The following is a 26,265-nucleotide window of genomic DNA, read 5'->3' on the forward strand; positions in this document are numbered from 1 at the left end:
GAATATGTCCCCAAAACATATGGAGATGGTCAGTGCAAACACAATCAGATGATCTAGTAGGCTGTATAAAAGCCTATCGGGCGTTCGCTCTAATCGTCAGTGTCTGCTCGCTATCTAAAACATTAACCGTCCAAGTGTCCATCTAATAGTTGGAGGCTCATTTTTTCTTCACGTTGATAAACGTAAAATAGTTCAAGTGCACAATGAATACCCTACTCGCTCTGGTAGTTCTAATGGTGGCGGCCGTATACGCAGCACCGGCCGATAGTGATGCGCAGGCACAAATCGTCAGCCAGACGTCCGATGTGCAACCGGATGGATCGTTCAACTATGCGTAAATGTCAATCCGACCGGGTGGTCCGCTGTGCCCTTACACACCCTTTTTTTCATTTGTTTACTTATCTCGCCGGTTCGGTTTCGGTGTCTTCTTGCGTTTCTTTGCACGGTTACAGGTTCGAGTCGGCAAATGGAATCAAGGTTGAGGATCAGGGCACGATCAAGTCGATCAAGGTACCGAAGCTGGACGAAACTGGCCGACAGATCGGTGAGGAGGACGTGCAGGTGTCGGTGCAAACTGGCTCCTTCCAGTACACCGCCCCGGACGGTCAGATCTACACGCTGAGGTAAGAAACGTCACCACCGTTACATAAAACCACTCATCTGCCAAAAGTCTCTCAACCGTTTCCGAGCGATCGTGCTAATTTGCTTCCACTGTCCACAGATACATTGCGGATGAGAATGGATTCCAACCCCAGGCGGACCATCTCCCGGTTGCTCCCAGCGCTTAAGCAAGCGACATTCCATTGGGAATACTCGTCACTGCTGGCAACACTGTACGCAGTGGTAAAATACTCAAACATAGCAAGCATGTACATACGATCCCTACCTTCCTAAATCGGTACCTTCCAATGCCACCCGTTGCGGTGGTCATAATAATAAAGCAAAATCCAACAGTAAAAGCTAAAACTGGTTGATCCATTGATTGGCTGGCCAAATTTTCCTACCCATTTCGAAAAAACTCTTCCGCTCCGAAACGTATCGAACAATTCTATCACCGATCGGTGATTATCTAACGATCGACCCCGTACCATCATAAGTGCGCGGTACAAATTGCTTCCCAGCCGGTACGGTATGTATGCTTCATGCATGTTTCATTGTACTCCATCCACTATCCCATGCATCGAGAGGAAGCGTTTGACGAAAATGATCTAACACCATAATGATAACGTTTGTATGCGTCTATGTGAGTATGTGTGTGTGTGTGTGGGGTTGTGATGGGTCGAAGCACAATCGCCGCGATCGTATGCCATCCGGCCGGCATTATTATGCAATCGATTCCACCAAGACCAGACCGATCACTTCCGAATCGGTGTGGGATGCAGCCCGTAGCACCGGCATCCATTAGCAAACCACAAATGGATCCGAGTCAACGATCGGTTGATCGATCGGTTGAACGAACGCAGCAACCATTATCCGGACTGGCGGCGTTTTGCAGCGCTGCCCGAGAAGAAGAAAACCAAAAACTAAAACAAAAAAAAGCTTTCAAGTTCAGCGATTAGGATCTTCGCAGTGATCAAAACAATAGCACACGTCACTTACGAGCTGAACAACCATTTAGCTGCAAACTTTCCCAACTTTACATCCTACCCGTGACGGCATCGCATAGTGCATACCAGCACAATGGCCATTACTAACTAAAAAGGGTTGCGGTGAAAATAGAAGAACGAGACAGAAAGGGTTTCCCGCTTGCTGTCCCGTTGAGATTTGATCGGCTTTAGTATGGGTTTTCACTTTTCAACTATGCTGCACAAACGTTCCCCGTCCGAGCGTGTCAGAAAGCCATCCCGCTGGAAACTAAGAGCTCGATGAGCGGTGTGACGACGAACCCGAACCCGAGGAGTTCCGATTTTTGTATGAAAAATATTACTACACACGCGCTGCATTACTTTTACCCTGGTGTGCTTAGGGCAATCACACAACAATCCGTTTGAAATCCATTCGCCCCTTTCGCTTTCCGAAGCGAAACCGAACGTACAAGGGGCCTGGTTGGTGTCTGGATGAACTTTACCATCTAACACACATAGACAGCGAACCCGGGTATTGGGCCGATTTGGCTTTGCAGTTATATTGAGGGCGTTGTTCGTTTGAACTATTTTCAGTCTAACATCACTCTACCAAGCGGATGATGTTTTGTTGGCCTTCTCTCTCTCTCTCTCTCTCTCTCTCTCTTTTATGCACACTCGTCCAGAAACATCATCAATTGTGCAATCCGACCGCCGAAAGGAAATTAGATTGCATCACAGGCAGACTGTTGCTTTCGTCTTCTAAACCGTCCTGTGCATGTCTTTTACATTCATCTACGCGTTTTGGATTATTAACTAATTGCCATTTGAAAACAGACCGAAAATGATGGTCCCGACAAAAAGGCCACACCCGTAAATTAGTGCTTGACATTTGGCAATTATGCAAGCGTAAGGATGGTGGAACAGAAAGGTGAATTTATTTTTGTATTTTAAGCAAATTTGTTTACATATAAGTAATTGTTTTTAACATTTCTCACAATACAACAAAAAAACAGTAATTATTGCGCTACCACGTGTGCATCTGTGCAGATCATTATTGGGTAACGAGAGGTAAAAGGGGTGAAGATTCAACAGAACAAACACATCTAACAGATCAACCTACATTCTTACCAAGGGCATCTAACCTTTTCAAACTCATGGTCTCTCTCCCTGGTAGGTTCAACAGGCAGTGACAAGACCTCACCAGATTCTGCACAACGCGATGGTAATGATGTTTAATTCTGCAAGAACGGAAGAAGTATCGTATCGATCACGCTAAAACCGTATTCGTTTCTCTCTTGCATTTTTCATGTCTTGCTGCATCTCTGTTCGAAATCATCGGCGCATGACCCGGGCCACTTGTGCGCTGCGTGGTGCAATCCTCTACAGGTGGGTGTTTTTTTTTGTTTTTGCTAAATCTTTCCACTGAAGAGTAACAAACAGAAACTGCATTAACAGATGGTAGGTGTTTTGCACCTGCAAAAACAAAAAAAACGATGCAACAGAAACAATTCATTCACGCGTGCGGGAGAGAAGAGATTATGGAAACGTAAACATCGTTCCCCCACGCCACTAAAACTGTGTACATCCGTGGCGCGAACTTGCCCAAAAACGTTTGGAGATGGGATTACGGATGGCATCACTAGAGAGGGAAATCGGTACCCAGCACAGCCAGGGTTTGGCGTTACGGTGTATATATAAAGACCTATCACTAGGGCAGATCGTATGCAGTGGATGTTTCACTTTCTTTCCACAAACAAGCAAGTGTGGTGTGTGTTCCGATCGTTCCGTGTCTAGGAGGATCGTATTTCCGTATAGGATTTTCTGGTGATTCATGAATAAAAAATCTGCCTAAGTGTGTGTGTGTTTATACATTGTGTGAAACATTTTAAATAGGAAGTTATTTGATAAAAATGAAGCTTTTGGTGAGTGTTGAAAACAAATGGACATTATAAAAAAGTGAATGTTACTTTGTGGCTTCTTTAATTTTCTTGTTGCATTACGTTGGATTACGTCACGTGTGTAATTAATTGAATTTTTCCAACAAATTCACTCGTGTGGAACGAGACAATAAGTCTGCATACGAGACAATACGAAACAATCGTTGCAAGCTGCAATGGTTGCATTATGCAGTTTGCGGCGAATACTGATGCATAACTTCATTCATCATTTTCTTCCTGCAGATCGTACTTGCACTGGTGGCATCCGTTTACGGGTACCCGCAGCATGAACGTCACGAGCATCTTGAACATCATGAAACAAGCACTTACATTCCTATCCTGAAGTACGACAAACAGCAAGGCGAAGATGGCAGCTATAGAACTATGTAAGAAGAGTTTAAGAGATTTAAAAAAACCCTTCTTATCTACCTTCTAATTGCTTATAATTTCTTCCTCGTTTTAAATCGTACCAAACAATAGCTACCAGACGGGTAATAATATCGTACACGAAGAGTCCGGCTATCTAAAGGATGCATCGGAAGATCACCCGAACGGTATATTGGTCCAGCAAGGTGCCTACTCGTACGAAGCACCGAACGGTGACGTCATACAGGTGCAGTACACGGCCGATGAGAATGGGTTCCGTGTTCAGAGCGACAGCTTGCCCACACCACCCCCAGTACCGCCAGCAATCCAAGAAGGGCTGAAGGAGATCTACGAAGGTATCAAGCGCCGCGAGCAGGAAGCCAAAAACAATCCCAAATACGCGGAAGATGAAGCCAAACGGGCAGAGCTGGATTATAACGGCCAGTACTACAATCAGTAGAGTTGTGCGAGTTGACTTTCAATAGCGACACTGTGGCTTCGTTCAATGAAGATCCTACCGTCTAGCATTGGTTTTTTTTAGCGCGTAACTTTAAACGGCATCGTTTGATAAGCGGATTGCCGTTCAGTAGATTTCCCGGACAAACATATTTATAATATTTAAGCCACGCCAGGCACGGGCTGCAAAGCGCGTGCTGTGTGCTGCTGCAATGCTGCAAACGTCACGATATTCATGACAACACTTCTTAGCTGCCGACCGAATATCACGTTCATGACGAAGAAAGCAACCAACATAGACTGTGATTACTCTAACTACTTCCCCAAAAAACGGAAATGTTATTGAGCTGTTATTGGTTTGTTTTAATAAAAGTTTAGCAAAAGTTTACTTCCGCCCTTTGCTGAGTGCATTTGAGCGCTCCGAAACACTTTTTTAAATTCTCTAACGTCTGCCTAATTCAGAGTCGTGGGATAAAGCTTGTTAAGAAGCTTCTGCTATATTCACAATCAAATTATTTAAAAATTAAAGGTAGTCATCGAGATACACTGAAATAGCGGACAGTGGAGATCCGCGTATGTCGTATTCGGGTGCAATTTCGTTTAGGCTTGGAAGTTTAAAAATCAGCATTCTTCTTTTTTACATTTCATTTGGTATTCCAGGGGCCTTTTCGAATGAAAAATGAAACCAATTCTAACTAATCTAATTAGAAGGCATTACCTATCCATTTTTGCTTAAATTTCTTAGTATTTTTCTTTTTCTTTTCTTTTTGCGTATCCGCGTATATCACTCCAAACATTGACAAACAAACAAACAATTAACCTGTTACCTCATTAGGACTAGATCCGATTCATTGAGAAATTCGTTTAAAAAGTGTCGTGTCCATATAAGTAATGTACTAAAAACCAAAAAACAACGTCGTTACGAATTGTTTATGAATAATATAGATAAAACGCAAAAAACCCTAGTAGTGTAACATCAGCCATAACATTTGTTGGAAATTTGAAAAAATAGTCGCACATTTAGTAGTACATCTCTCGTTCGCTCATTTGTTCCGTATACAAGCACCCTAATCATCGATCATGCATTTATAGTGAGTCATTCAGCACTTGACTGCATTTTTCGTTTGCTGCCGAAGATAGTCGAAGTTTGACAGCTAGCAGGCATGCTATCTCTCTCTCTCTCTCTTGCTCTTTCTAATTTTGTTGCTTTTGTTGTGAACATCACGCACGAGGTAAACAAGAACCATGCCGTTGTGAAATTCGTAGTGTGCGCGGCAATTAAGTACGAGCGACGAAGGTTGACGTTAGCCGTCACCGTTCTGCTCGCAACCGTTTTACCTTACATAATATGAAAGAACTTGACCCAAATATTAGCGCTACCTGTTCGCTATGTTGTTCCTGACGAAAGCACCGAGCTCGTTCTGTTTGCTAAAGCGTAGCTGCTCCTGTCCCGCGATACATGGCGCACGGTTGTACAGTCCGAACGCACCTGCCAGCGCCACTGCCACCGTTTCCGCCCGTGCCGGAAAAACGCCCGTGGAGGTATTGAAGGAAAAGCTGAACCATGGTGAAATCCAGCCCGACCCGCACCAGGGCCGCATCACCGAAGCGTTGCAGGTAGTGTATGATAACATTAAAACGTACAGCCCACCTAAACCGAGCACTGGCATAGGGAAATGGTTCAGCTTCGGGAAGGCCGAGAAGGCGGTGGCCGCCCCCAAGGGACTCTACATCTACGGTAGCGTTGGCGGTGGGAAAACGATGCTGATGGACATGTTTTACGACTGCTGTGCGGTGAGTGCAAAAAAAAGCGAGGCCAGTGTGTCAGTGAGTGGTGTTTGGAGTAGGGATAACCTCGCCATCTGTCCGGTATTATCTTCTAGATGGATCGAAAGCGACGTGTACACTTTAACTCCTTCATGACGGATGTGCACTCCAAGATACACGAAATCAAATCGAAGCACGTGCGGGATGCCAGCAACAGCAAGCCACAACCATTCGACCCAATTAAGCCTGTTGCCGAGCTGATTACCGAGGACTCGTGGATGATTTGCTTCGATGAATTTCAGGTATGCGTTGTTGTGTGTCGCGTCAGGTGCGACAAGAACGGCCGTCCTATCGCTTGAGTCAGCTGGGACCGTGTATAATCGTTTCGTCTTATCGCTTCCTTACAATGCTATCCGCCCCTAACGGACGCCCATCTCGTTCTGTCTGTCCACACCTCACCCCCAAGGTTACCGACATAGCGGATGCAATGATCTTGAAACGGCTGTTCACTTATCTGTTCAATAATGGTGTGATTGTGGTGGCCACCAGTAACCGTGCCCCCGACGATCTCTACAAAAATGGGCTACAGCGTAGCAACTTTGTACCGTTCATCGGGGTACTCAAGAGTCACTGTAACATCGTCACGCTAGATAGTGGCGTTGATTACCGTACGGCGGCGCTAAAAGGGGAAAGTAAACATTACTTTGAGTAAGTTACCACAAAAACAATCACCAAAGTGAGATAGAGATTGTGTTTTTTATGTATAAATATGATTGTTTGTTTTTTCGTTTGCAGCAAATCCCAAGGCGATGCAAATGCTTCAATGGACAAACTGTTTAAGGTGCTTTGCTCCCAGGAGAATGATATGATACGTCCCAAAACGTTTACCCACTTTGGCAGGAATATAACGTTCGCAAAAACCTGTGGCCAGGTGCTTGACAGCACATTTGAAGAACTCTGTGATAGGGTAAGCCGAACGTGGGCGCTTGTTTTAGCATATCTCGTTAAACCAAAAAACTTTGCCCTTTTTTCAGCCTATGGGTGCTAGCGATTTCCTACAGATAGCACAATTTTTTCACACGGTACTAATACGAGATATTCCTCAACTTAACCTGAAGCTAAAATCCCAAACGAGACGGTTCATCACGCTGATCGACACACTATACGATAGTCGCGTAAGGGTAAGCATTTAAGTTCCGCCCGAACACCTTCATTAAGAATAGTTTAATAATTCCGTGTTCTTTCCACCTGTGCAGTTGGTCGTATCGGCGGATGTACCGTACAAGTATCTGTTCTCGAACGAAGCACCGGACGATATGCACACTTCGGACGAGCATCGTATGTTGATGGACGATCTCAAAATTACCAAGGATTCGACGGACGCAAGTTCGAACATTTTCACGGGTGAAGAAGAAGTATTTGCCTTCGAGCGAACAGTGTCTCGCTTGGCCGAAATGCAATCGGCCGAATACTGGACGCTCTGGGAGAAACACCGCTAGGTAGCTTACTTTCCAGAACGAAGCTGTAAATTGATGTGTACTTAAAAATTGCTTTAGCGTAGTGTAAATACGGAGAACCTTTCTTTGTTTAGCAATTTTAAAACCAATCGTAAATAAATTATCATATTTATTATTGCTTATGCTGCAATCCAACTATCAAGTTTTGTTTTCAATTATAAAAACGATATGACGAATAGTGTTTCAAATTATAAAAAGTTCTGTTCAAAAAGAAAAGAAAAATAACAGCATCACACATAATTTGACAGCATGCCGCTGACATTTAGCAAAACGCTGACAGCATACTGTGCCAGCATTAATGTTTTGACGTGGATTTTGTTTGTTGTTACTTGTTTAAAACCCCTTTTTTGCTACACGAAGACGGCTAGAAGAATCCCAGAATTCGCTTTTTCGAATCAACCCCAAGCTAGTGGTAAATAAATCATTCTCAGCATTCGGTCAGCTATGGCAGGCGAGAAGTATTCCATCCTGCTTCCAACGTACAACGAACGGGAAAACCTTCCAATCATCATCTGGCTGATTGTGAAGTACATGCAAGAGGCGTAAGTTTAATTAATATTTTTTAATTGCTAGTACACATTGAGCACTGTGTTGTTTTTAAACTATTTTAGAAAAATTAACTACGAAGTGATCGTTATTGATGATGGCAGTCCGGACGGAACGCTTGAGGTAGCTAAGCAGTTGCAAAAAATATACGGCGAAGATCGGATTCTCCTTCGGCCAAGGGCTGCAAAGCTGGGGCTTGGAACGGCCTACATCCATGGAATAGAGCACGCTACAGGCGATTACATCATTATCATGGATGCCGATCTGAGCCACCACGTACGTATTCGCCTAGCTGACGTGACAGTGATCTTTCACCGCACAGCTTTGAGAGTGTCTCATCTTCCAAAAACCGGTTTCTAATCGTGTTTACTCTTGCAGCCCAAATTCATTCCACAGTTTGTAGAGCTGCAAAAGAAGGGCGACTTTGACATAGTTTCTGGCACGCGGTACAAGGGTGCCGGTGGTGTGTACGGGTGGGACTTCAAGAGGAAGTTGATCTCGCGTGGAGCTAACTTTCTTTCTCAACTGTTGCTGAGACCGAATGCTTCCGATCTAACAGGATCGTTCCGTTTGTATCGCAAGGAAGTTCTCAAGGAACTGATATCTCGTTGCACTTCGAAGGGATACGTCTTCCAGATGGAAATGATCGTGCGAGCGCGTCAATTGAACTACTCGATTGGAGAGGTTCCGATATCATTCGTGGACCGTGTGTACGGACAGTCGAAACTCGGTGGATCGGAGATAGTACAGTTCGCGAAAAATTTGTTGTATTTGTTTGCCACCACGTAGAAGAGAGATCACACTTACACTACGGTTTCCGTTGTCATCATCAATAAACCAACCACCAACGTGTGAAGACGGGTATCGTACCTTTTAACAATCGTGTTTTCACCACTCAATCTCGCGCTAAACCATGATAAGCTAACTCTTGCACAAACGATCGGATTTGTTCCTTTCGATCACTAGATCGCGTTTAGTGATGGGAAGAGGAATCGTTCGCCGTCGATTTGCCGTACTGCTTTTCCCACCAGACGACATATTCTTCCTTGCGTTTTTCACGTCGGGCAAAGTAGTCCGGGAACTGTGCCTTTTCCAGCGGGTGCCAATAATCGAGAACCCAATCCGGGGGAATCACTTCACGTTCGAATGCAACACCACCCGGGGACATCGGGACTGCAATGAGAGAGGGTAAAAACAAAGCCCAGTTAAATGCATGAAACTATACACACGCCACACGTATCAATCCATCCATACACTTCTTCGGTTGGTAGTGCTGCTTTTCAAACAATTCCCTTTCGCCATCGCCCACGAGTTGAGCCACCTTTGCCGGGTCCTTTTCGTTCCTGTGCTGATCAAAGCGTGCTCGCATCAGAGTAGCCTGGTAGCGGAAAATGTGTCTGCGGATAAAACAAAATAGTACATTCGCGCGTTTGTTTTGAAACTGCTGTACAGCACGGCTCAGTGCCGACAGTACAATTACATAAGTTGCTTCGCACTTTTGTGCACCCGTGTACTGGTAGAAAGATGTAGCTTACCTCCTATCGTACCACGATTCCAGGTTACGCAGCGACTTTTTGTACAGCGAGCAAACCCGTCGCGTGTGGGCAAGTGCCGTAGCGGTCGGTGCGGACATTTTTATTTCCGTAAAACTCCGATGCTAGCAGCCGATTTCGTCTGATTTGGGGTTTGCTTTGATAAAAATGACAGCTGGTAAGTGTTTTGACATTTCTTCACCCTGTCAGGGTTGCATCTCGGGGGATCCCTTTCCCACAGGGTGGTCGAAAGAGATCGATGCAACATTGATTTAAATTAAATTTGAAATGTTTACCTATTATTTTATATTATAATTTTCTTTATCATATTAACGTTTCATCATACTGCGTTCAATTTTATGTCAATTTACTAATCATATAAAACAAATGAATTAGGCATCTTTTGAAAATTAAAATCAAATTCCTTCACGTTTATTATACACATTCACAGTCATATTTTGGTGAATTTTGTGTACCTTAATATTTCTATAGCCTCGTTCGATTCCTATTTGTACGGTGCACGTCCCCCACAACTTGCTAAAACAAACTTTACTTCAGTTACAAACTATCAGCAACTATTGGTTAAAACAAATTTGCTTTCAAATTTGCGCAGCACGAGTAATGATAAGTTCCTTACTGTCGGGATCGGTTTTAGTTGTTTCTTATATCACAATTCAACAAACAGCGACATTGCATTAATCGATAAAACTAGTTGCTAGTTTGTGTTTAACAGCAGCGTTCACAGTATATGCGCAACTGATATGATATCTTTCTGTGTTCAGATTAACCTGCCTTGTATGTTGGGCGGACGTCCAAGTAATTTAATTGCTGTGCTTGCACATGCTCCTTAGTACTGAATATTAAACCTAACATATGTGAAAAAGAAAGCATTGCAAGCTTACAAAACAAATTACACGAATTAGCTTTCACAGCAGAAACAAAACAGTATTAAAAGTTGAAAGATCATGCTTGGAATTACACAGTACTCTTGGAATTGAAACAAACTTCAAGATAGAATTTAAAATCGCTTTACACAATCCTATGCCAAACCAGCTCAATAAGATACTAGAAAACGCGTTTCTTACTCTAAAACATATTTTAAGAAAACCAATTAAACTTTTCTTTACACATTTTTGCACACATACCAACAAAAAATTAAATTTTCATTTGTTTTATCTCGTCTTAAAATGTTATCCCTGATGCTAGATTCCTGACGCGTTTTATTTCTTTTTTTTTTGTTTCCTTTACTCTAATCTCCTTGTAATTATTTTTCTTGCAAACTATTGCCGACTAGAGCATGTAACGGAGTTTGTAACTTTCACTTGCCATTTTTCCATTGGACTTTAAAAAAAACGTAAGGAAACATATACAAAATATATGCATATAGATAGATTTGCTTGCTTGTACTCATTGCACTTTCGTTTTGGCTAATAATCTCACGTTAATCCAGGCTCACTGAACCAATCCATTAGCTCAACAATGGAACCAGATTCTAAGAGGAGTTCGATCGTATGGTATTGCACTATAGTGTCGCTGCGACACTGATAAAATCCTTCTACCGTTTCGTGGGTATTTTCTTCTTTTGCCTAACCTACTGGTGTCAATTTTACATCAGCTTAATGAGTAATTCACTATAATTGTAAATCAACGAATGCACTTAACATTAATGAGCCGATAAACTAGTGCGGGTTTACACATTTCCAAATCCGATTAACCCACAATTCGGATGCGAACCCGTGGATTGGATCGTGTTTTTGTTTTTTTTTTTTGTTTTGTATGGCACCTATTCAACATGCCGTCCAGCTTCTTACAGGAAAGCGCAAGTCAGCACAAGAATCAGCACGCTGACGGGGAAGATAATGTAGATGGCCATGCGCGGATGGCACGTTGATACGAGCAGCGTAATATCATCCTCCTCGTGCTCGATACCGTCCCGGGTCGGTACCTCCACGATGACGCGCTCGTTCGACCAGAACGTGATCGGGAACGAACATTGCGTACTGTTGATGCAACCCTTCGTGTCCGACATGTTCGAGTACTGGAATGTCGGTTTCCAGATGTCAAACATCGCGTGTATGTCGTTCTGCACGTAATCATTATCGCTGTAGAAAATGTAATAGTAGTACCCATCCGATACTACCTCGTGCTTTGTGACGGTGTGCGAAGCACCCTCGAGGTACTTCACGCTCTGGCACGATTTGCTCGGCGGGAAACTGTGCGCTAGCAGGATGTCACCATCGTAGCACGCCAGCAAACTGTTCTCGAAGCTCGATACCGAGTCGGAGGTGTTGTTGGAATGGTTCATCGCCGTCCCACCATGATTGATCGCACGATCGTACACGAGATCGCGCCTTCGGCGACGGCGCCTTTGTCGCTTACCGTTCGTCTGCTGCTGATCCGATCGGTCCACACTGTCTGGTGGTACAATTTGTTCACCTTCCTTGGATGCTACCGCATCGGGCTGCTGTCGATGGCCGGTTTTATTGTGATTGTGACGCTTCCGGTGTACACTTCCACCATCATCCACCGACATGTCCGCCGCAGGTCCTGCTTCCGTTGCACGGAAGTTGCGATACTTTTTAACGAGATTTTCGGTCGTGCTTGGCGGTACTTCGGTGGTTGTGGACGTTGTGGTTGTGCTGCCGGGCGTTGGTGCATTCTTGATCGTAACCGATACCGGACGACCGATGCGCTTGGTCGTAGCATATTGTGCTTTCCTTCCCGACGCGTCGTACGCCGGCGCTGCTGTTGTTCGCTTGCTCTTATCGAGCTCATTGTCGGTGGTTCTGGTGGGTTGTGCGCGTACCTCTTTGGAGTTATGCAAACGACCCAACATGGAGGCTGTTTCTTCCGCTGACGGGCGTTCGTCCGTTAGATCTTCTCCACCTACAAAGAAAAGGAAAGCAACTGGTATTTGCACTGGTTTAAGCTTTAAAACCCCCCCATAGAGGCGTCTTTACACTCACCATGATTACCATCGGCGGGTAAGTTGGACGATCCCTTCAGCTCACCGGAATACTCGATAAACTCGGCGGCCGATTCGAAGGTGACCAGCACCTGGCCGTGCTCTTTGTTGAGATAATTGTCGATCTTATTGTTGTTGTGCTCGAGCAAACCGCACGTGCGCAGATTTCGCTCCCCCTTTACGACCAATATCCGGGAACCATCGTACCGGGAGCAAACCCGCAGCGCTACCGTCGCACCCTTTAGCAGATAAAATCCCCAGTACTCGAGCGTATCGTCCGGCAGGGACATGGATTTTTTCAACCTAATGTGCTTCCTGTTCTTCGACACCTCCGGTTCATGATCCAGCTGGAACGCGTTGAACGTGCTGTTCATCTGTAGCGTGTGCTTCTGGCAGAAGACGGACGAGATTCCATCGCGGATTTCGATAATGTCCGATTCGGCGATCGGGTAAACAACGTCCGCAAACACCGTGTGCCGCAAATAGAGCGGCAGTATAATGAGCGATGCGGGCAAGATCGCGGTCAGTATGCAGAACGCGATCACACGCTTAACGCCGTGCATGCTTTTGGTCTCTATTGTAAGGAAGGAGGACAGTAAACGAAACATTCATTAGCATGAAAGGAAAAACAATGTTTTTTTTGCATTTATAAACACCACAACCATACCACCACCGGTAATGATAGTCTACGGATGAATCATTAAACTAAAATAAAAATTTATTTTCTTCCCTGCAAACGATTGTTTTGGTAAAAGACGCGCTGAAGATGGACAAAAACTGTGCCATCATCTAAATAAAAAACCACAATAAAAGCCCTCAATCATGGACTAGAGGTTTTTTACGGTGTGATAAGACCTACTTGCGCCTGGTGCGCTTCGATAGGAAACACAGAGCTACTAATGACTTCATTTTGGACCACGGCGGCATATAATACGGTTATCACCAACAGCAGATCAGCAAACGAGCAAGCACACTGTCTTCGACAGCACAATCCATACGTTGGATGGGGCCACAAAAAACCTTCTCTAATCTAATTGTGTGTGTACTGCAGTCGAAAGCCTGTTAACGTTGGCCGAGTACCACAAGTAAAACAATTTAACGAACCATTGATGATTATTCAAAACCCCACAATGTGGCAACCATGCCACCATGTGCGCTTGTTTGTGGAGCATGTTCAGTACATGATCAAAACGATCTACCTCGAGCAGGGTTTGTGGTTTAAGATAAAGTGTCATCTCTTAGTAACTCCATCTCATCCCACACCCTTTCTTGCATCAGTTCGAAATGGTCTCCCCAACTTTTAGTTGAATTGAATGTTATCAACACAACCTAACACGTTTCTGTTTGTGGTGGGATGTTATGTTAACACGACACAAAAAATGCCATCTTTTGTGAAGCCGTTATTTCACCTCCGGTGGTGGTGCAAAATGCGTCACACACTGAGCAGAAGCACATCAAGTGACTATTGTAGAGCAAAAAAGGGGAACGCGGAAGTAAGCGCACATATCACACCGTTGACGACCATTATTATCTGTAAGACGATTGAAAATATAAACTTTTTATGAAGGGCTTCACACGGGTGTCGTTTAAAATTGATCATTTCGACGTGCTCCAGCCCAATCACGCGCATTGTTAACCACTTCACTCGCTTCATATTTCATACGCGGTTTAATATTTACCACCGGTTCTCCATCAACGGGCCAAGATGTACTTGTTTCAAAGGCTTAATGTTACTAGCAAAAAAACAAACAAACGTGAAGGTCGTGGAAAGAAAACACGCTACACACAAAACATGCCCCTTATTTGGCCATGATTATAACAGTGACAATAAAGAATGGTGCACTATTATTTATAGCTTGGTCGTGTGCCAAAATTATGAGCCCCATTTCGTTTGTTACATTGTCTTTGAATGTGTTTTTTGTGTGTGGTGTTTAGCGAAGAAATGGATGATGCCACCATTCATCGATTAAATGTCTTGCCCTGGGGGTGGGGAAAGCAACGTTATATGCAACGTTGATAGTTTGCACGTTTGAATGTTTTCTTACTCTACACCTTGCAAAACAACAAGCTGCACAGGTAATTTATTTTCCCTCACAGGCATAAACAAATCCCTTCTGCCAAACCACCACTATCGAGTTGTTTGTTCCATCACGCTTCCATGACATCTGATGGCAGATGCTGTTGCCGGGCAACGGATTAAAAGATGTGCTTCCTTGTCGTCTGTCTGCTTGTGGATGGATACCTGTTTCTTCCGTCAGCAAGCGTATCATTTCATTTCGTATTTAATTTCATGGCCATTTGACCTACGTCTGGTTCGGAACGAATGAGAATAATGGGCCGTTGATTTATCCGGTACGATCCGGTACGGTTGACCCGTATGATAAAATATTGTCACCCTGGTAGATGGAGCGCGACGCGTTTCAATAATAGTCTACGAAGTTTCTACAAACACCACCTCCCCCGAATGAGCCTGGTCGTAGCTTTACCTCTCGAATTGCTCTAAGCAAACCAAGCGATGACAAGACGATTGGGGGTTTATTTTTATCATCGAGCGCATCTTGTTAGTGTTTCATTGTGGAGCATCGTTGCCACATAAAACCATCTCGCTGCTACGAGTTTGTGGCTGTACGTGACTGTACCAATAGCTCTCCCTTTTTTTTGAGTACGGTTCGTTAAGCATCCCTCAGTAAGCCTGGTTAATGTAAAGTGAAATCGATACCTTCCACCCACTAATGATAAAGGGACGATGTTGATGATGATGATGCTTATTATTGCAACAAAGTAACACGTTGAGACACGTTATCAGTTTGAAATTTAAAGATTAATACATGGACGGAGCAAACACTACATATGTTACAGAATTTGTTAAACGTTTTAAACAACTCATGATTTTGCTCACCAAATTCATGCATCTTTGTGCGTAGCTGTTTTTTGCTAATCAGAACTCAAAAAAGGAAAGGTTTCCTATTGTGAATCACTGCACCGGTCCATAGCAACACAAAGGAATTTAATAAAAGTTGGAAAATCCCTACTTTCTTGCTACTAAAACAACTGAACTGGCCGGAACTGCGCACCGGGAACGTAACACACCTGTACGTTTTTCACTCTATCTGCCCCAACAAACAACTAAGAGCGCGGCGAGATGATAATGTCTTTCGGTTCTCGTGATATGTGGGCTGTCTTATCTGCCACACTATATCAGTCACTAGAGTACGTTGTTCGTCTTGCACAACTGTGTACAAACTCTTCTGCGTAGCGCTGCGCGCCCGTGCTCTAATGTAGGAGTAGTTTTTGGAGACAAAAACCATCACAAACTACCTGCTGCTAGTTACGTGTCACGTTTCACGATTGATGCTGCGAAGTGCGTACGGAATGATTCTGGCCTGTGGTGTATGCTGCGTTTCAGCTTTTCCCCATGCACCGTTGCTCGCCACGGAACAAACAGCGTTTAACCAGCAGCTAGTGCACCCCTGCAAGCAAACAAAGCCATCCCTTTGCCATTGCTTTGTGCAACGCGATGTACCGTGGGGTGTTTGTCTCCGGTGTCGTATAACGTTGCTCTTTATCTCCTAACTCGTAGCCGGATGCGTTCCACGCGCTCCACGTAGTGCACCATTTCACGGGACCGTTTTCCTTTCCTGGTTCACTCACGCAATGCGCAATACCATTAAACGGGGCAACAGAAACTGTACTGCATTGCACTGATTCGAAGTAAATCCGATTAATAGAATGGTAGATTCACTTAGAAACGGGAATGTGAACGTAGCGCGCAACCAAGAACTGATTTGGTACTATTTGTCTGCGCGTGGTGGAAAAAAGCACGATTCCATATCGCATGGTTTTCAAAACAAACCTCCCACCTGCTCCCCCACAGCACACGGCCCTTTGCGAAACGTGTGCTTCTTCGTGTGCTTGCTTGACAGATCGATTTGACAGATTGGTACAGGGCTGCTGCGAATGCTTCACGTGGGATTTTTGAAAAAATTCAAACTTTTACAAAACCGTTACATATATGTGTACACATGTTGGAAAGGCTGGCTTTGCAGTGCTGTTTCGTTTTTCGTTGATTAAATGTTGCTGCTTATCTGTAAAATATTAATGTTCGACAAAATGAACATTTTTGATACCTTGTTCTATGTGATTTCCAAACAACTATGTGGTTTTATTTTTGGGAAAGGGCATAATTTAGTCAAACAGATCTAATTCTTGTGAAACTAATTTTGTTTTCAATTTAAATTACAAAATTGCTATTAGACAGCACAGTATTCGCATAGCTTCGTATTCAATATTCAACATTGCACCTTTTTAAATGGGCCTTTAAATATACTAATCAATGTGTTCAATAAGTCAATACAGTGTGGATTGAAAAAAAAAGTTAACAGTTTATCATATATTTCTAATCACTACATATATTACCCGGGGATGATTTTATCTCAAAATAAATATTTTAATTCTATAATTTATTTTATGCATCCATTGTCACTTTCCTATCCACTTGCTTGAGGCGTTTATCGCCACCCAAGTTCTTTATAGCCATCGATTATCCTTATCGCAGTGCTTTAAGCATAGCAAAGCTGCACTTAATCAAAAGGAACCGTGTTCAAGATAACTTCTTCAGTGTACCAGCTACCGATCACGCTCCAATAACGTATCGAATTCTGGTCCCAAATCAACCCGTTCACGTTTCGACCATCTGTACCCTCGGGTTGCATAATGTTGCTACTGAGTTATCACTACGGATCATGTCATGAATGATACCGGACAATGCCAGTTCTTTTTTTTTGTTGCTAAACGACAACGATAAAGCAAATGACGGTGACGCCTAACTAATGAAATTGCAAAATAAATATCTTACAACGATAAATTAAACCGCCTTACAACATACGCTTAGCAATAGAGATATGCAAATGGCTTTTAGAACAGGATTTCGCTACGTGTTGGCATCCATAATCCTTCCCAATGCCCCGATGCAAATGGCCTGTGGCCGTGTGAAACACAATGCGCCACACTTCAAATGCATTTGCGTTGGTGGAATCAGAATTCACCGGTGTAAAGCTGTTGCATTTTGCTTACATATCCTTACGCTTCTGATTAGATGACTAACCGACTAGACTATAAAAGCACTTGATGTGGAGCTGAGTCGCAAAATACAACACAACGTGATTGTGGCCAAGTGCTCTTTCGCCGAAGCAAAGCTGGCTCTTCAAAACAATGCACTATAACGTGTGAATCTTCACCTCGGCGGGTCTTGTTTGTGGTGCAATCAAATGGCTTTCTCCTGGTGCAAACAGTTCTAAATCTGTACCAGCCGCCATGGGCACTATTAGCCTGTTCATAGCTGTGTCCTCTTGCGCTACACTGGGAGCGGTTGTTCTAGGGCTTCTAGTATTTACCATCAAATACGTTGCGGGGTCACAAATGATACACAAAACATTATGTATAGATTAATGTACTAGAAAAACGATCTTTAAAAAAAAATTTAAAGTAAACAAGAGGATGTTGGGCTTGCTTATATACTCACTATTCAACCGCTGCAAGGAATTGTATTTGTACACATGGTAGTATGCCACGTTGTCCGCGTTGTTCACATATCGTAGCCGCTTATTTTGCGCCATCTTCTTCAGCTGTGTTTTACTTCACCGTTAAACACTCTTATACTTTTTTACTTTAACAACACGTCCACGTTTCAGATTTAGTCGATCAATCACGAAGAACCAGCGTAAGACATTTTAAAACCCACTTCCTTATAAATACTAACATCACATACAGAGTATTACACTCACTGGTTGAACTTAGGTACAAATTCACAACCAAACCATCTTTCCTTCTTTGCCTTTAATTACATGCCGTTGGGTTTTTTTCTTTATGTCTCCCTATCATTAAATTCAAATAAATCAAACACTGTGCACTGGAAAACAAAACTGTCCCTCAAATAGGCGACTAAAGTCGTCTAAAACACATGCGCCAATGTTGATAACGAATCGCGCCCCAAAACAGAGCAACAGCCGATTAGGTACTAAACGCGCGACTCGAAATCACGATGAAACAACCATTCCGAACGCCGTCCAGACACCGATTGTGATTGTGACCCGTCGTGTACTGTTAGCTAGCCGCGACCTGTGTCGTCTGTTGTTAGCGAAAGCATTCATACCCGTCACCGTCGCTGATCGGCACAACTGTTTCGGGACGGATGAACGGGGAAGGAAGAGCGATTTATTATCTGTTTGTCCCCTACCAACCAAATGCCTAACCCACACCACCTGCCGAGAATCTGGCTTCGCAGCAATCGCACTTGTGTTGTGAGGGGTTTGTACACTGTTTGTTTCGGGACGCTTCTACCAAGACTCAAGAGAGGCCGTTTTCTTATTCCGTGTCAAACGGTATATGGCAGTATTGTTTAGTGATAATGAGATGACAACTGAACCGGATATGGGCCACCGGATCAGGATAGTGTAGGTACCCAGGCGTTCGCCAGACATGAAGCCTTTTTCACACAAAGCCCGAAATGACCCCCGGAACAGAACACACAGAGTGAGATAGGCCAGGGGCGATAAAAAGAATAAACTATTTGCAATCTCACATCAAACAGAGAACCCGGCCTGATGATAGCCGACCATGCAAACAGACGCCAGGGCATCACTTTACACTATGTACATGCATAAGTGGCCATCGTTCACTGTTTTCTTTAAGATTTGTGTGGGTTCATTGGATAGGTTCGCGATGACCCCCAGCACCAGACCTCAAGTGATAAAAGTATATCGTACCGTTTTACCCGAAACGTTTGTTGGGACGTTTCCGGGAGGGGATTTCGAATGTTGGTCCAACAGTGGAGTTCAAAATAGCCCTCGGTTTGACCGATCGCTAGGGACTAGTGAAGGTTGTGAAGAATTTCAAGTAGTTTAGAGTGCGGTTTGGCCTTCGTCCTACCGAAAGTTGTTTTTGTGCGGCGCAACAACGAGGAACCTTTAGTAGGGGAACCTCTCTATTGTTTGTGCGTATCCCTCATAAGGGTCAGCAGGCCCTTTTGCGTTACAACATGTATGCCCTACGGCTAACAGCGCGCTGTGTTTATGACTAAAACATATGTTTTCTAACCGATCCACCGTCTTGCGTTCGATAATGCCACGCTTCGAAGGAAAGTTCGCCGCGTTCCGTACTTTGCACTGTAACAGAACACCTTTAGAAACAATAACCAATTGAGACTAATCGATAAATGAAGAGAAGATTTGAGGTACTTTGCATTGCAGTTCAGAGGGTTGGGTTGGGATCACGATCTTTGATAAACATACTGACACTATCTAGTTAGATGTAAGACAAACAGGCGCTCCATTAAACACGTGTTACCGCACCTTTGTTTGTCATTAACATTAGACCTGATTGATCGATAGTATCGAAATATCTTCAGACAATCCAATCAATTTTGTACTGATTTATCAGAAATAATGTCTTCAGGAAGGAACCGCGCACGTAACGCTATTACGTTTGTTGGTCTAATTTCAATCACATCCCATCAACAGCTGCTCCAATAAATGACTTCGGAAATCGAAATGGGCGGGGAAGCACTGTTGGTACGCGATCGAACATATGCACCCAAGAGCTTGTGTATCACTAGTCAACCAAAAACAACGTCGATTTACGTTTTAGCAAATGATAAGGCAATAAATAAAAAACCTTTGTTGGTGCTATTGGGGTAATTAATAATTTGATAATTGTTTACCGAATCAATTAAGGAAACGATGCGTCCGGTCGTTGTTAAACATTGCACTCCATAAATAGCAGATTGTTTATTGCCAGACGATGTTCACGCGATAAGACGCGTGGCACTTTCCTCTTTAGCATTAGCCCACGATAAGACACCGCCAGAAGACGCTTCCACAAACAATACGCCCAAAGGTCCGAAAATTGTTTAAACATTAATCTCTTATCTGCCACCGAAATAAAAGTGTACCGTGAAACGATTAATATGTTGTTAAGTTACTAACATGTTATACAAAGAGGTTGCAAATCTTGCCTTTTTTTTGCTTGTTCAATGTTACAATGTTAATGCAGCTCGCAACAAAATGAATGTTAATGTTCGTTAACTGTGTTAGTGAAGAGTTTTTCTTAAACGACATACAGCAAGCTCTACTACCCTAGATATTTTATAAATATCTGATTTCCTATTTACTACTCAGTTGGTGTCAGCAAAACGAAACACTTCAAACTAGACGACGAAAGCGTGATTCAGTTCAGTGTTCGTTCTCTATCGATGGAGGATCATGGCTTATCGGGGCACGGGGGATTTGTTGTTGTTGTTGTTGATTTGTTGATTTGGAATCACGTCCAGCGAAAGCGTGTGTAAGGTGAGTTTGGTCAAGTGCACACCCTATGCATACGCTTCCTATTTATTAAGTTAAGTTCTGTGCTAACTATCGGATGTTTTTAAAAGGACGATCACAGAGATTACATATCCGCCCGGATTGTAGAAATCTCCGGTTTTGAGACATAGTTTATTATACAATGCATTAAATTGTGAAAATGGTTTATATCTTTGTGTACCGTTGCTAATGCTGATCTACGAACGATCAGAGGTTGAGTATCATATGAGTGCTTTCATAATTAGAGGATATATATATTTATATGTTAGTTTGTAGTTTACCCATCTACTCACGTATGTAGTGTGCTGCTCCTGGAACACTACCGGCACACCTGAATGAAATTCGATTTCAATCCAAGCAAAAGCCCATACCCTGGTAAGGATGCCCACTTGATGCAATTTATCTCGAGATAGTCGTCTGGATCGAGCGGTAGACAAAGTCTAATACCTACCGAATTTGAAAAAGAAAAAACACAATCAGTGAAGCATTCTCAAAGCCGTGTATCTCTTCAACTTACCGTTCTGCGCCACTGTTTCCGTTTCCGAACCTTCGTTCGTATCGTTCGGAACATTAAAACCGACCCCTATCCGCCAGCGAGTGTCTTTGTCGAGAATGTATGCGTACTTGAGATTTCGGCGGCATCGTAGTCCAACGGCAACGTACCGACCGGACGGTGAGAAGGAAAGTGATACAAAGCTGGCAGTAAACTTAAATGCATAGATCAGCTCGCCGAAGTTATCCCTTCGAAGACTCCTAATTTCTGTTTTGGAAAGTAACAAATTAAAAAAAAGAAAGACCGATGTTCGTCAGACCCGGACTAATATTCGTGTGAGTAAGTTTATGATTACGTACCCATTTCATTCACGGAACGAAACCTTACGGAAGCGATAAACTGTTCACACTGTGAGATGGCAACGTTCGAATCGTTGTTGATCAGACAGATAGTTATCACATTTTTCCAATCTGAAAATAGAATAATCACAACCGCACGCGCGCACGTGTGTTAAGAAAGCTTAAAAACCCAAACAGATGATTTTTATTTACATACCTTCCTTGAAATCAGGTAAATCGTCCACATCTCCCTGGAACGACTCCAGATCCCAGGCTTGCAGGATACAGTGTTTCTCGGGCGACAGAGGAGTTCCGTACAGTTGGGAAATATAGTCCCACGTGTCCGGTAGTTCCGATGGAGCGAGGGTATACAGCATGTGGCATACTTTGCGCAACAATTCGCTCACCAAACTGAGATCAAATACATATCTGAAAAAGCAAGAAACAAACGAGAAGAGTGAATCGAACGATTCCAATGTATCAAAATCAGTCTTGGAAAAAAATATTTACTTTATGTAGCTTTTATGGCCTTGGCAAATGTAATTTTGGCATATGTTTCTGAAGTAGATCAATGGTTGTGTTAGCAGTACAGCACCGGGCGACCACAAACGTTGGCTGATTTCCGTCGTGATACAGAACGATGTGTTGTACGTGTTGCGTGTCAGCAGCCTATCCTCTAGCGCATCGATCTTGCGGATCAGTGACATTAGTGTAAGATTGAGATTAGATTTCTGCAAAAAAAACCACAACAAACAGTAAACGCTTATGAGTGATAGTTTCACGTGCCAGGGCATGTATTGCATCTTGCTATCCTTACCGTACACTTGTCTGCAGGGCTGACGGTGGAACAGCATCGGACTTCTCCTCGTTTGCGGTTGATCGTTTGCAACAGGTGTATCCAAATCAGGCACTGCTTGTTCATTTCCAGTTGCAGCAGATAATCGACCTGCGTTGACAGTGTTAGCTCGAGCTTATCCAACATTAAGCTTACACTGCGCAGGAACGATACCATCAGATACTCTGGTTCGACTTCTTCCACGTTTTTGCCAACGCCCGCCATCAGATGTGTCTTCGTTTGCGTAATCCCGGTAATAAGCCGCAAATCTTGTGTCACGTGCAGGAACCGACACTTACAGTCACTGTACATGCCGGTCGTGTACGTTTTGTTGTTGTTCCAATCCCAGAAGATCACTTCGTTCATGCTGGTGAGCAGCAGATAGTTAAGCGTCGGATGAAAACATAACGATCCAATCGGCTCGGGTTCGTTCAATGTACCGGCAAGGCGATTGTCGACGTACACCGAAACCGCACCACCGAGCGTTCCAAAGGCGATGATGTTCTCGTTCGTTGGATGAAATGCCAGTGTCCACACGGACCGATCGCCGGTGGGATATTTCGCTAAAAGACAGATAAACGCGCATTAGCACATTTGCGGGAAAGATCCTTCTCCGTAGCCTTGTTACAGTCGTTTCTTACCAACTTTCTGCATGGAAGTGGTTTTAAACACATTTACACTACGGTTGGTCTGTACGGTAGCCGTCAGTAGTCTAGGAAAGATAACGTATCACGTAAATAAAGCGAACATAAGGAGCATAGTGGATAATGATAGAACGGAGCAGTGCCGAATCGTCGCGACATACATACCCGTTATGGCTCTGTTCAATATTAAACACGGACTCCGTTTCACTGGCCAAGTCGTCAATGGGCTTTACCGGCAGTGCAAATGAAAAATGAATGAAAAAGGACTAAGCTTTACGATCAACATCTCCCAACTTACCTCGCACAGATCGGTCGTTTTTAACCGTTCCAGCAACTCCAACTCGGCCAATTCGACGGCAAGCTGGCGAAAGGTTTGCTCGGCACATGCACCACTGATGATCGTCGTTGTTGCCGACATTATCGACACATTTCGCCGGATTCGACGCGTTCGATAGCCCCGTTCACGGTTGTCCAGCTGATATACGATGTTCCGATCGATTTTTAGCATTTTTTCGTCCGATATTACTACCAGCGGTGAGGGTAAGGGCGGTGTGTATGTGGTCGGTTGCACCATCATTATCCCTTATTTATGAGGTTCTGATGGAACTACGTAACGGAGTAGGCATGCACCGGATGTAACACCCATTCCTCCCACTACGAGAAAGAACTAGAGTCTTATTTTTCCCGATGCCAGCCGATTTTCTGCTCAATAGTCTCGCGGTGCTGTAGAATGTGTAAACAAAGCCGCGTCCAACGGAGCTCTTTTATCAACTGACAACACGTCAAAATGCGCTGTTTTGCACAATCTGCACCGCTGTCGAGAGCTGTCATCGCGTTTTTCGCGGCATTTCCAAAAGAGTCGTTTGCATAATTGTAAACAATTAGGCTGCTGAAAACTAATAGGAAAGGTATCATTTCAAGTTTACAATTTAGCATATTTAATAGTATAGTGTATTTAAATCAGTGAAAAGAACTTCTGGTAGATGTTCTGGAAAGGACATCATCGCAATTTAAATCTTCGGTTCGCTGTGAAATATCACTGTTCCGCAAAGTGGCCTGCTCGTATTCGCACGCCATTTTCGGTATGCATACAATTGGACAGTACCAATTGTTTCGTTTTTCTAATGCCCATCCAATGTAGTAACAGCGAAACTGTTCTCCATCAGGAAATGCACAAAGCCCGGGCCAGGTTTCCGAAATCCAGTACTTCATTCCCTGTTCCTTGCGTTCCCACCAACGCTCGGCACGTTCCTGCAACAGCTCTTGGTTGTAGCCGGTTATGGAGCGAAACATGCCTGAAAGGCATCTGACTAGCGAAATATTTGTTTCCGAAGCATCAATGTGACAATCTCGATGGGAACTGATTCTGCAAATCAGTGCACGTAACAAATTTTTCTCCACGCCATTAAATTGTTTCACTATATGTGGCACCGGTGCTTCTAAATTTCCGCGCAAGAAAACTCGTAAGCCTTCCGTAGATTCAAGCTGATCCATAGTGATATCTGGCAGCTCCTGCCACGGTTTGGTGCGTGGATTTTCCGACACCCAATACTTCCGATTGTTCAAACGACTTTCAAGCTGAATACGCTCAAGCCGATTGCGCAACAACGAAGCAGTAGAGTGCACGGACAAACGTGAAGTGGCGCAGGGATCGGTGAGCATTGTGGAAGAGGATGCTTCAGACGAGGATTGGGAGGGCAAACGTTCGATTAATTCTGTGAGAAGTGAGGCTATGTCTAGACGACATTGCTGTTCTTCTATTTCTCTGTCCACCAGCTGAAGTTGGGAGAGTATTTCATTCATAACCCATTGAGTCAGATCATCCAAAGATTCCGACGTCAATAGTGGCAAAAGGCTTAGGGATTTTGTTTGCTGTAACGTGATTTCGAGTACACCGTCGATGATGTTAGTTATAATTTCCGGATGGGTCCCGATCACGCCTCGATGCTCACAGTACTCGACACTTTTGTCTCGAAGTTCCACTTCCAGGACGTAATAATCGCACCCCAATGATCTCACGATGCCCCAGAATTCGCATGACTTTACATTTCGATTGTTGCGAAATATTTCATCAATTTTAGCGCTGATAAAATAATCATACCCTCTGGGAAGATCCAAACCCATCATATTTAAACTGCGTTGAACGAACAGACTGAGCTTGGTATGGTGGCAAACGTTTTCGATTTCAATCTGGGCCAAGGCTTTCAAAGTTTGTTTGGCCAATTTTACTTGTTTCTGCACTGTACTGTCGTTTACATGAGGTAGATCAAAAGGATGCAGGAGTAAACGATCCGGAGAAAGGAAGTCGATTTTGGCCAGTCGGCAATACTCCTCAAAATGTTCAACTACGTTTGGCGGTGTATTGTCGAGTAAATTTGAAATTAGTCGTACCAGTAAATCATACCTAGTGGCCGGAAGACAACAGAGATGCAAATATTATTGGAATTTATTTTGCTTTTATCACAAGAATACTTACAAATTGTCGCCATTTCTGCCGACTTGGCGACGCAGAAGCGCTTTCGAGCTGGAGATATTACCTTCCAGTGAATAATTATTTTTCTTTTTAATAGCCTTGAGCAATTCGTTTTCGGTATGATAGGCATCAGGTGAAACAAAGTCTTTACACTCCATTTAAAAAAAATCCAAACTCGTTGCAGAATGCAATGTGCCACAATTTCATCAAACTAAAATCCAACGTTTACTTGATGGTAGGAAGCATATCTTGAAACCATGTTGTGTAGATTAGAATCAGAATTTGAGAAATATTATCGTCAATGGAATGTTTTGTACGTATTTCTTTTTTTTGTTTGCTTCGGACCGACCCTTTTGCACGTATTTTATATAATTGAAAAAATGTTAATGAGATTTTTTGTTAACTGCTATAATAACAAGCGAAAATCCGCCCCAATCTTTGTCAAACAAATGTCAATATGACAACAGGCGAAAT

At 43.5% G+C, this 26,265-nt stretch overlaps 7 protein-coding genes across 10 annotated transcripts; 3 read left to right on the forward strand and 4 right to left on the reverse strand.

Annotated features, from left to right (window-relative positions):
• The first annotated feature begins 75 nt into the window (after positions 1 to 75).
• On the forward strand, positions 76 to 4,712 carry LOC125774972 (uncharacterized). Its single transcript, XM_049445350.1, has 5 exons — positions 76 to 334; positions 453 to 623; positions 722 to 782; positions 3,746 to 3,888; positions 3,983 to 4,712. Exons 1-5 carry the CDS (start codon positions 204 to 206, stop codon positions 4,326 to 4,328), a joined length of 852 nt encoding a protein of 283 aa, XP_049301307.1. The 5' UTR covers positions 76 to 203; the 3' UTR covers positions 4,329 to 4,712.
• Positions 4,713 to 5,534: 822 nt separating this feature from the next.
• On the forward strand, positions 5,535 to 7,746 carry LOC125763654 (putative ATPase N2B). The gene is made up of 6 exons (XM_049426992.1): positions 5,535 to 6,118; positions 6,208 to 6,393; positions 6,558 to 6,799; positions 6,887 to 7,058; positions 7,126 to 7,272; positions 7,348 to 7,746. Exons 1-6 carry the CDS (start codon positions 5,714 to 5,716, stop codon positions 7,588 to 7,590), a joined length of 1,395 nt encoding a protein of 464 aa, XP_049282949.1. The 5' UTR covers positions 5,535 to 5,713; the 3' UTR covers positions 7,591 to 7,746.
• A 139-nt stretch (positions 7,747 to 7,885) lies between these two features.
• On the forward strand, positions 7,886 to 9,034 carry LOC125763658 (dolichol-phosphate mannosyltransferase subunit 1). The gene is made up of 3 exons (XM_049427003.1): positions 7,886 to 8,150; positions 8,220 to 8,430; positions 8,533 to 9,034. The coding sequence occupies exons 1-3, from the start codon at positions 8,053 to 8,055 to the stop codon at positions 8,941 to 8,943; spliced, it is 720 nt and encodes a 239-aa protein (XP_049282960.1). The 5' UTR covers positions 7,886 to 8,052; the 3' UTR covers positions 8,944 to 9,034.
• Positions 9,022 to 9,866, reverse strand: LOC125763660 (NADH dehydrogenase [ubiquinone] 1 beta subcomplex subunit 9). Its single transcript, XM_049427006.1, has 3 exons — positions 9,690 to 9,866; positions 9,409 to 9,551; positions 9,022 to 9,327 (listed from the first exon to the last, which is right to left on the reverse strand). Exons 1-3 carry the CDS (start codon positions 9,785 to 9,787, stop codon positions 9,128 to 9,130), a joined length of 441 nt encoding a protein of 146 aa, XP_049282963.1. The 5' UTR covers positions 9,788 to 9,866; the 3' UTR covers positions 9,022 to 9,127.
• Positions 9,867 to 10,087: 221 nt separating this feature from the next.
• LOC125763651 (uncharacterized) lies at positions 10,088 to 18,752 on the reverse strand. 4 transcript variants are annotated; one of them, XM_049426985.1, is made up of 3 exons: positions 18,173 to 18,752; positions 12,653 to 13,225; positions 10,088 to 12,572 (listed from the first exon to the last, which is right to left on the reverse strand). In XM_049426985.1, exons 1-3 carry the CDS (start codon positions 18,264 to 18,266, stop codon positions 11,494 to 11,496), a joined length of 1,746 nt encoding a protein of 581 aa, XP_049282942.1. In that variant the 5' UTR covers positions 18,267 to 18,752; the 3' UTR covers positions 10,088 to 11,493. The 4 variants fall into 4 exon arrangements, with proteins under 4 accessions (XP_049282942.1, XP_049282946.1, XP_049282945.1 ...); XM_049426989.1 differs by lacking the exon at positions 18,173 to 18,752 and adding an exon at positions 16,175 to 18,155; XM_049426988.1 differs by lacking the exon at positions 18,173 to 18,752 and adding an exon at positions 15,970 to 18,155.
• A 2,341-nt stretch (positions 18,753 to 21,093) lies between these two features.
• On the reverse strand, positions 21,094 to 24,133 carry LOC125763650 (activating molecule in BECN1-regulated autophagy protein 1A-like). The gene is made up of 9 exons (XM_049426984.1): positions 23,617 to 24,133; positions 23,484 to 23,545; positions 23,316 to 23,386; positions 22,657 to 23,237; positions 22,350 to 22,570; positions 22,057 to 22,268; positions 21,861 to 21,971; positions 21,526 to 21,768; positions 21,094 to 21,455 (listed from the first exon to the last, which is right to left on the reverse strand). Exons 1-9 carry the CDS (start codon positions 23,893 to 23,895, stop codon positions 21,328 to 21,330), a joined length of 1,908 nt encoding a protein of 635 aa, XP_049282941.1. The 5' UTR covers positions 23,896 to 24,133; the 3' UTR covers positions 21,094 to 21,327.
• Positions 24,134 to 24,239: 106 nt separating this feature from the next.
• Positions 24,240 to 26,224, reverse strand: LOC125763652 (uncharacterized). The gene is made up of 2 exons (XM_049426990.1): positions 25,795 to 26,224; positions 24,240 to 25,722 (listed from the first exon to the last, which is right to left on the reverse strand). The coding sequence occupies exons 1-2, from the start codon at positions 25,947 to 25,949 to the stop codon at positions 24,279 to 24,281; spliced, it is 1,599 nt and encodes a 532-aa protein (XP_049282947.1). The 5' UTR covers positions 25,950 to 26,224; the 3' UTR covers positions 24,240 to 24,278.
• Positions 26,225 to 26,265: the final 41 nt, after the last annotated feature.

The sequence above is a fragment of the Anopheles funestus genome, chromosome 2RL (assembly GCF_943734845.2).
Source record: "Anopheles funestus chromosome 2RL, idAnoFuneDA-416_04, whole genome shotgun sequence".
NCBI classification, from domain to species: Eukaryota; Metazoa; Arthropoda; class Insecta; order Diptera; family Culicidae; genus Anopheles; species Anopheles funestus.

Bases quoted from the DNA above. Each gene is read 5' to 3' on its own strand.
- LOC125774972 (XM_049445350.1), top strand. From the start codon at position 204: ATGAATACCCTACTCGCTCTGGTAGTTCTAATGGTGGCGGCCGTATAC. The intron at 624-721 runs GTAAGAAACGTC...CACTGTCCACAG, and splicing joins GGTCAGATCTACACGCTGAG to ATACATTGCGGATGAGAATG. The intron at 3,889-3,982 runs GTAAGAAGAGTT...ACCAAACAATAG, and splicing joins GATGGCAGCTATAGAACTAT to CTACCAGACGGGTAATAATA.
- LOC125763654 (XM_049426992.1), top strand. From the start codon at position 5,714: ATGTTGTTCCTGACGAAAGCACCGAGCTCGTTCTGTTTGCTAAAGCGT. The intron at 6,119-6,207 runs GTGAGTGCAAAA...ATTATCTTCTAG, and splicing joins TGTTTTACGACTGCTGTGCG to ATGGATCGAAAGCGACGTGT. The intron at 7,273-7,347 runs GTAAGCATTTAA...CCACCTGTGCAG, and splicing joins TATACGATAGTCGCGTAAGG to TTGGTCGTATCGGCGGATGT.
- LOC125763658 (XM_049427003.1), top strand. From the start codon at position 8,053: ATGGCAGGCGAGAAGTATTCCATCCTGCTTCCAACGTACAACGAACGG. The intron at 8,151-8,219 runs GTAAGTTTAATT...AAACTATTTTAG, and splicing joins GTGAAGTACATGCAAGAGGC to AAAAATTAACTACGAAGTGA. The intron at 8,431-8,532 runs GTACGTATTCGC...TTACTCTTGCAG, and splicing joins ATGCCGATCTGAGCCACCAC to CCCAAATTCATTCCACAGTT.
- LOC125763660 (XM_049427006.1), bottom strand. From the start codon at position 9,787: ATGTCCGCACCGACCGCTACGGCACTTGCCCACACGCGACGGGTTTGC. The intron at 9,552-9,689 runs GTAAGCTACATC...TTTTATCCGCAG, and splicing joins GAATCGTGGTACGATAGGAG to ACACATTTTCCGCTACCAGG. The intron at 9,328-9,408 runs GTATGGATGGAT...CTCTCATTGCAG, and splicing joins GCACTACCAACCGAAGAAGT to TCCCGATGTCCCCGGGTGGT.
- LOC125763651 (XM_049426985.1), bottom strand. From the start codon at position 18,266: ATGGCGCAAAATAAGCGGCTACGATATGTGAACAACGCGGACAACGTG. The intron at 13,226-18,172 runs GTGAGTATATAA...TCCTTACAATAG, and splicing joins TTCCTTGCAGCGGTTGAATA to AGACCAAAAGCATGCACGGC. The intron at 12,573-12,652 runs GTGAGTGTAAAG...TTTTCTTTGTAG, and splicing joins ACCCGCCGATGGTAATCATG to GTGGAGAAGATCTAACGGAC.
- LOC125763650 (XM_049426984.1), bottom strand. From the start codon at position 23,895: ATGATGGTGCAACCGACCACATACACACCGCCCTTACCCTCACCGCTG. The intron at 22,571-22,656 runs GTAAGGATAGCA...TTTTTTTTGCAG, and splicing joins GCCCTGCAGACAAGTGTACG to AAATCTAATCTCAATCTTAC. The intron at 21,456-21,525 runs GTAAGTTGAAGA...CAAATTCGGTAG, and splicing joins GGAAACAGTGGCGCAGAACG to GTATTAGACTTTGTCTACCG.
- LOC125763652 (XM_049426990.1), bottom strand. From the start codon at position 25,949: ATGGAGTGTAAAGACTTTGTTTCACCTGATGCCTATCATACCGAAAAC. The intron at 25,723-25,794 runs GTAAGTATTCTT...TCCGGCCACTAG, and splicing joins GGCAGAAATGGCGACAATTT to GTATGATTTACTGGTACGAC.